General features: G+C 26.3%; 1 protein-coding gene across 1 annotated transcript in view; it reads right to left on the bottom strand.

The window, feature by feature from the left end:
• The window catches only part of LOC108749161, a 42,616-nt gene extending 35,526 nt beyond the window's left edge, over positions 1 to 7,090 (bottom strand). The window contains exon 1 of the mRNA XM_018487696.1: positions 6,890 to 7,090. Within this exon, the coding sequence (XP_018343198.1) occupies positions 6,890 to 7,006 (117 nt within the window). The 5' untranslated portion in view covers positions 7,007 to 7,090. The remainder of the gene's footprint in view (positions 1 to 6,889) is intronic.
• Positions 7,091 to 8,995: the final 1,905 nt, after the last annotated feature.

Below are 8,995 nucleotides of genomic sequence, written 5' to 3'. Positions count from 1 at the left end.
ACACACACACACACACACACACACACACACACACACAAACACAGACACACACACAGTAGATATCATTGAATTCTTGTTATTACATTATAACAGAGTTTTGTAACCGATATGCCACAAAAATTTTTAAAAGGAGTGAAAGAAGTGAAAAAATTTTAAAATGATAAAGCGACTAAGGTGCTGAATAATGTTTAAAAAATTATGAAAATTATCTAAATTATTATATTACAGATATTGAATTCTGGATACTACGTAAATATTATGTAGACATTATCTGTTAAAAATTTGGAGATGATCAGAGAAATAAAAATATTAAAGATTTAATAATTAAAATACTAGAGAAAGCTAAAAAATTGGAATTATCGAAATTTTAATTACTTTTTGATTAAAAAAATAGAATTTTTACAAAAAATTTCTAATATTCCAAATATTAGAAATTTGATAAACGGTTATTTGATAAGCGGACTACGTTACACATGAATGCAGTTGTAATTAAAACTTTTATTTGGCCTCTGATTCAAAATTTATTTCAGTGAATATTTGAAACGCAACCATTTCGACGTTCTCTGATACATTGAGAAACTTTATCACCGATTGTATTTTGGTTGATACGACACGGCGGTTTGTTCGTTTCGATTGCTTTTGTATGCACACCGATGTAGTAACATGAATCTTTTACAGTTATATAGCACACAATATCTACATAGAACAGAATTTGTAAAACAATTATGATTTTAATTCGACTCTTACTGCAAAAGATATTTAATATGTATGATTGTAAAGCTTAAATTATGCTAAAATGAATATTGTATAAAGACTAAATTATTATATTTAACATCATGTAAAAAAAAAATAAATATGATTTTTAAAATTATTTATTATAAATAAGAAATATATTTAACATTGAAGAATTTATGTGAAAAAAAGAGAATAATTGTAAATTCATGATTTATTTTGCGTAAAGACTTTTAAGCTTATTTTTATAATTTTATTATAATAATTTAAATTAGAAATAGAATTGTATGCCTTTTTAAGATTAATTGTCAGATATCTAAAAAATGAATTATAAAATTGTTATTGTTCTTACATTTTCAATATTTTTAAATAATTCGCATTATTTAATTTAAATTATATACTTTTATTTGCAAAAAATTTATTTAAATAAAATTTTAACATTTGTAAAAGAAATTTATACAATTATTGTATTTTTTTTGTAACTGTAGTAATTTATCCTTGTGTGTAATAAAATACATATTTAAATATATTAACAATAAATATATTAAACATTGTAAAAGTACATAGCTAACAAATTGGCAACATATTGCGTATATACTAAAAATAAATACAATGCGATGAACATGAGTTACATTTACAAAAAACATAGTCATATTTCATATTTGATCGATTCAGAATTTAACGCACGACAAGCTACTAGCAGGATCTCGTTAACAGCAGGTTACAAAACTGAATTGACGAATTAATTATCGAATACATATTAGTCCGCGTCAATGCACTGCTGTTGATTCTCATAGGTTTATTGAGTGCACATTTACAAATTAAAAGCAGCGTTTGGCCATTTTTTGGTCGCATATATTTTTTTATCTTTATTTGATCAAATACTTATATCTAATTAATAACGAACTCTAAATTATAATTTTAGTTTACAACAAAATCAGCGATTAATACTAACGCACGACGATATTTCAATTAGATGCTGTTGACCATTATTGAGCAAACTCTGCTTCTTTAGAACAGTACCTGCTGTACAAACAAAAACTTTTATTATAGCAATAGATTGACGTTACATGTGTCTTTATTAAAATGTTATATGGTGTATTCTTGGTCGAAATGAAGAGATTCAAGGAATATGAATATATTCTAAAAAATTAATACTATACAGTAAATATGTGTGCACGCGTCAATATATTTTATATTTTAGAATTGAAATTTTTAGAAAGATTGCAAAACTAAAAATACTACAGAATAATATTTTTTAAAAAACATTAACAACAAATTACGGTTTTATAACTTTTAATGATTGTATAATAATAATTTAGATACGTAATATATTCACAAGTTAAGATTTAAATGACGCAACTAACTCTACATAGGTTACTAATGCTCATGTAAATAAATAGCTTCTTAGTGTGCTCGAGTTTCTTGATGCATAAGGATCATTTCATGGTAGGAGAGTGCTAAGTGCTTAACAAAACTCTTTACACGCGATTGCAACGTGTACGCATATTACTTGATCATAAGGCACATATATAATGTTAATGGAATCAATGAAAAAATATTTTTTAATTATATCTATAAATTTATATCTATAAATTTAAAAAATGTAATTATAATATTATATATATTAGGTCGGGAAAAAACTTTCTTCGTATTAAAAAAAATTTTTTTTTTTAATTTTTCATTTATTGCGAAATTTTCGTTACAATTATATTATTTGCTAGAGCAAAGTTTCAGCTTTAAGAATCTGTTTTTAAAATTGCGGTATGATGATTTTTATCGGAATTATGAGCAATTACAAAGTTAGAATGCTCCTATACTTAATTCGCGAATAACTCAGTAAACAAAAAATCATAGGAACATTAAAAAAAAATGATTTTGTAGTTTCAAGCTTTCACGATAGGTAGTCGAAAATTTTTGTAAATTTTTTTTGAACATGTGAGAGACCCCCAAAGCATCTTTTTCAGCTTATAGTTTTTTAAATGTAAAAATTACCAAACTTACAGAAACTCAAAAAATATGGTAACCCTTTATAAGTAGAGATTTCAAGCTTTAAAACTTTTTTTTACATTTAAATTTTGTTTATTTTTGATGAAAATATTGTATATACAATTTTGAATTAAAAAATACGAAGAAATTTTTTCCCCGACCCAATATATCGGTAACATTTTATAAAACAAATAAATTAATTAATTGATACTTGAATGAAAAAATATATTAACATTTTATTGAGTTATCGAAAAAAGCTAAAATGAGTCTTAATTTTTACTGCTTAAATAATAGTTTAATAACTATAAATAATTATGATAAAATTATTTTATTATTTCTGAATTTAAAAAACTATGTTATTTTGATAATTTTAAATCGAGTCTTTAAATTATATATTTATTAAAGTATGATTAATTATATATATATATTCCGTAGTATTACCACAAATTAAACTATTAGTTTAAAAATTTATTTAAAGAAATTAAAATATGAATATTTTCTATACATTATATTTCAATGTGTGGCATATTTTTAATCAAAATTAAGACAATGGACATTTAATTTACTTCAAACAGTGTGATTATGTATAATGTGATAATAGAAAATATTTTATGCAAAAGTGATTTTGTGATGTATACATATATTTTTTTGATATATAAAAAAAAGATATTTACTAGTACAACAACGTAGGGATTAGAATAAATAGAACGGAGAACATAGAGCAAACCATAATAGTCGATACGATTACCCAATCGTCTAATGCCCGATCATCCAATGAAGTGTTATTCTGTAATAAAGAAAAATAATATATGTATGTATATAACAAATAAATATAAAAAAGAAAGTATTAAAAGTAACGAAATATGCACAAATATCTAAATTTGCACACAAATATATTAATTTTTTAATTATTGGTAAAAATTGTATCCAAATTTCTTGAATATATAATCTTCTATAAAAATCACTTATAAAAATAAAAGTTGCGAGTTAAAACATTATATATAATATAAAACATAAATTTTTCTTTAGAAAACAAAAAGTTTTAGAGCGAGAAAAATTTTTTCTGAATCGGAGCAATAAATAAAAATAACATGCGTATATTATATTTCGCGCAACTGATTAGCTCTTCTCTTTACTCGATACTGTATCGATTTTGTGCAAACTAGCGCGACTGATTGGAATTCCCAACGCACGTTTTGCAAGAAGGCGTTAATCCTTTAAAGTAGTGATAACACAACGAAACTTTATAATCCAGTTTTGGACGCGTATTCTCTCAAGCGCGATTCCTTCTCTACCCTTTCCTTTATTTTCTTTCCACGCTTTCGTCATGAAATGCGGTTACATCGTGAGGCTTATCTATTGTTTTGCTTAACTGAAGATAGGAAAATTGGCAAATCACATAAAATAGGGAAATTTTTGTTACAAAATATGGGAATTTACGAAAAATTAAAGATTAGAATTCAACATTATTGTAGACATTAACATGTAACTGTAGAAAATTTATTATAAATCTCCATTTTCTTAGTCTGATATTCCGAAAAGTCAACGGCGATTTAATTAAAGGATAGAAAGGTTAAATCTTTCTACCAAGATCTCTAAATGGTCGCTTGTCCCGCAAGCCTTTCAAGTTATAGAGAAAAAGACTGCTGGTAGAAAGGGTGAGAAGCTATCTCGTGAGTATTACAAACGAGATGAAAGATGAGAATACGAAGTACTCATTACGTTGGTACTCGACATCTCGTTGAGATGTAACCGCGATACCATAATCGACGATCAAAGATTTGCGCTAAGGAATTAAATGTATTTTTTATTGAATTACTCGGAGAACGATTAACTCATTTCAAAGCGAATCCTTTAGGTCAATTTTCTCCAAGCAATCGCTCCGCATTCTTCCCAGAGATTGATATTTTAATTCCCTTAATTACAGTTTTTACTTTCACGCTGCGTTTCGATAAATACTAACTGCGATACTAATATATATTAATTTACTTGATTTATGGCAACAAAACGAAGTAACTACTCAACTTTGAAATTGACCTAATGTACATGGTGCTCATATATTTTAGTACTCTATAATAACATGGTTTTTGTCTTTGCAATTTTTTGTCGCAAGTGATTTTTTTCTATTTTTGTTAATCATAAATTCTTGATGTTATCTTTTCAAGGTAAAATGTACTATTTTATCAAAGTGCGCTTGAAATGTATTTTGCAAAACACAGCCTATTATATTTTGTCAAGATATGACAGAATTATCGCTTGCAGTTCAGTAAACATTGATATATTTCAGATTACTTGCACAGCGTTATCGGAATATAACCGGCGTTTTCTCTCTTTTTCAGAAAGTGCATGATTAACCAGAAATTTTCAATGTTTATTTTACTTTTATAAAACAGTTATTATCGTGGCAGATAATCACTACAGTAGAAAATCGGCAGTATAAACGTAGGATGAAATAATTGCAGACTATATTTGCATCTCGTAAGTGTACTTGCATATATAAATAAGAAAATTTTATCATTAACGTTTTACTATTATACACGTAAAAATATGTAGCATAGAAGATTATAAAACTTGTTTTATTGATTAAATTGTAATTGACAAAATTGCATATTTCAAATTTATATGCACAATGCAGATAAAGATATTTATATTACCCTATTAAAGATAAAATGTACAAATATTTCTCTCTATCTATTGTATATCTAAAATACACACTTTTATTAATGAACTAAAATCTTGAAGGCACACAGTAAAATTAAAACCTATTTTACTTTAGTAAACACAGTTACGTATAAAATCTTTAGAAAAGGTTAATATTAACGATATATATCGCATTGAGCGCGAAATAGCCAAATCTAAACTTTTACAATTGTATCGTGATTGTTTTATTCACTTCCATTTTAATTTACGTGCCTATTTAGTATACGTAATTGGCGTTCGAAATTTGCAGTGTATCTGGTTGACCGAGGCTGTCCGTGTCAGACGGGAAATCGAGCGGCGCGGACAACTTGTCTTTCGATCCTCATTAAAACTTTCGCCAACGTTGCTTTTCCAAGGAATAGCTTATTGTTTAACTTGGCTCGTTATCATTATTTGACCTAAAAATGCAGTATCGACCACGGATGAACGGGTTAATCGCGCGACAAACGCGCGCACTTACAGCGATGACTTAGCGCCACGTTTGCTACTAAATTTTACAACCTGCCTCGGTTACTAAGACAATATATTTATGCAGTCAACGAAATTGTGTCAACTTTTACTCTAATCACGCTTAATGCTGAAAGCTTAGGTGAGATAACTCCAATTTCAATACCGTTATTTTTATTGAGTTACTATCTTTACGTGAATTTAATTAAGTATCCAGTAAAGTTTCTAATTTTGTAAATTTTCATTTCTAACAACACAATCTTTTTTTTCATAAAAACATTTGACTGGGTATGTAATATAAATACAGAGTATGCGAAATTATTTAATTTTTCTACAACACAATAAATTAAAAGATACGCGAAAAAAAAATGATGTTGTATCAATAGCATTATTTTAATTGAAAATAATTTTTGTTAATTTAATAACACTATTAATAACATAAATACTTATGCTCTTATTTTAATAAAATTTTATTTATTTTTATTTATTTTATTAATACTGTTGTTAAATCAACAAGAGATTATTTTTAAAATAATGTTGTTGAAACAATATCACTTTTCCAATGTACTTTGTATTATTTTATAAATGATTCATTATATGTGTGTGTGTGCACATAGAAAAAAATTATATTATATAATACAAATTATATTATATTAAATTTAAAATTGGGAGAATTGATTAAAATGCATATTTTACGTTTTTTAACATAAAATTGATCAGAATATCTAAAATTGGCATATAAGACAACTTTAAAATAACTTTAAGAGTTCTTTAAGTAAATATCTTTAAGATATTTTATAAAGGACTTTGAAAGATATCTTAAAATTGTTTTACGCGTCTGTTTTAAATATTTTACTCATTGGATTGAGAGAAATATTAAAATTTATTATAAAAATTACAGATTAAAGTTATACAATTCGTGAGATTTATATAATTCGTGAGATTTAATGGAAAAAATGATAATGTCGAGCGATAGCAAATTTTACAAGATAGAACATTTGGATTTGACAAATATATATACCTTCATTTCTTGTGCATAGCTGTGTCTGTAAAGGATGCAGGTGAGCAGCAGTATCAGCAGCAGATCCCGCGGAAACATTTTCGTTGTCAATGCTGCAAATGACGGACGGTATGACATGTTTTTACCTGCGTCGTAGTATTATCTGCCCGAGCTGGCTAGTGGCAACGATAACGCGTGCGATTGACGGATTGTCATTGTTCGAAGGCCTTTATCGCTTGCAACTACAATTTCGTAAGCTTATCTTATCTATCGCGTTAACCATGTAAAACAACTGTATGTGTTTTAAGTATATGTAGGTAAGCGCCTATTAAAAGTTAAGACTCTTAATCCCCTTTCGCAAAAAAATTAAGTTAATTATTTTAGTAAGTTTAATTTATACTATTGTCTAATAAGTATTTATTTACTTAATATCAATCAAAAATTAAAAATAATATGCCATTATATTAATAATTATATTACAATACAGGCTAAAAAGTATATTATAATATATAATTAATATTAATCATATTAATAACAGTATAATAATCTAATATTAATAGCTACTATAAAAGTTATATTTGATATTATTAAAGTTATATTAATTATTTACACCAAAATATTTTTTAAAAATGGACAAATGTACATAATAAAATATGATAAATTAAAAAATAAATTTTGCTTGTTTATGTCAATTAATCTAAATATATGAAAATAATTAATATAAATTAAGAAGACTTAGATTGCATTAGCCATCGGTAGATCCGTTTAATGCGAATGCATTCGTGATATGTATGTAATTTTTGTATGTGTATAGGTAATTGCAAAATTGTTGAAATATAAAAATGTTACGTTATAATGCTCAATTTTTATATATTTCTATAATGCTTTAAAATATGCAAAAAATTTTATGATATTAAATTTTTCCAAGAGACCAGATAGAGTATTCTCGATTAATTTATATTTTAATGGTGACATACGAGTATATAAAATCACATAAGAATTATGTAAAAACTTATTAACATAAATGTTCATAAATAGCCAACGATAAAAGTTGTTAGATAATCGATATTTAATAATAAACTAATAGATCATTCATTTTTTTATTGAACGAAATACCAATTAAGCTTGCTTTTTATTAAACTTTGATTTACTATTATTTTTTCCCCAATATAGATATTTTTTTTATCTGATTTTGCAAACTAAATCGGAAGAGAGTCGTTTTTCTTGTATTATTAAATTTATGTACATACTACATATATGAATAAACATGTATATAAAATGAGGCTCGAAAGAATCTATCAGTAAAAAATATAAAAAAGCTTATCAGAGCCTACATCAGCTGTTCGGATGCATAGAAAACTTTTTATTCTCGTGCGAATGTAACAAAACGAATATAAACGTTTCGACTCTTCAATTTGGGTCCTTATCAATAAAAAATATAAATCTAAATTACATAAGTAACGCAAATTCCAAGATAGTGATTCCTGACAATTTAGCTCGTTCTTCTTTATCCAAGTGCCAAATTAGCTATGTAATGAATAGCTAAATGATTATCAAAAATATTAACTTATACAATAATAATATAAAAACTTACATAAAGTAAAACCGGAGTCATATACATTGCGTCGAAAAGTAGAATCACATCGCTGATCAATGTATGTAGGCTCTGATGGGCTTTTCTGTATTTTTTACTACTACATATATGTACAATTATTGGCTTTCATTTTTTGTTAAGAAATAAACATTTTTAGAGATGATTCTGAGATGTTTGATTACCGATAGAGATAGAAAGCTGGGGAAACTTTGCTAAAATCCTTGAAATGGCGTTTCAAATTTCCGGAATGTTGCAGGCGTGGAAGTTACGGATTCAGTGGAAGAAAAATTACGTACACGACTCTTGCATCAGGCAATAATAAGAGCGATGCGCTCTTTTCTGCAAAGAAAAAAAATATTTTCTTACAATTCGCACTGACCCTGTGGAAAATAGATAGTTTTTAAGATCATTTGCTATAGTATATTATCGTGCAGAAAAATGCAGATACGTACGTATAAATATAATAAATATAGAAGTAAATGTAAAATCTTAAGCATGTATATTTTAATTTTCCAGAGTCATCAATACGTTTA

Source organism: Trachymyrmex septentrionalis, unplaced genomic scaffold (assembly GCF_001594115.1).
Source record: "Trachymyrmex septentrionalis isolate Tsep2-gDNA-1 unplaced genomic scaffold, Tsep1.0 scaffold27, whole genome shotgun sequence".
Lineage (NCBI taxonomy): Eukaryota > Metazoa > Arthropoda > Insecta > Hymenoptera > Formicidae > Trachymyrmex > Trachymyrmex septentrionalis.
This window is presented reverse-complemented; position numbering and strand designations above follow the sequence as displayed.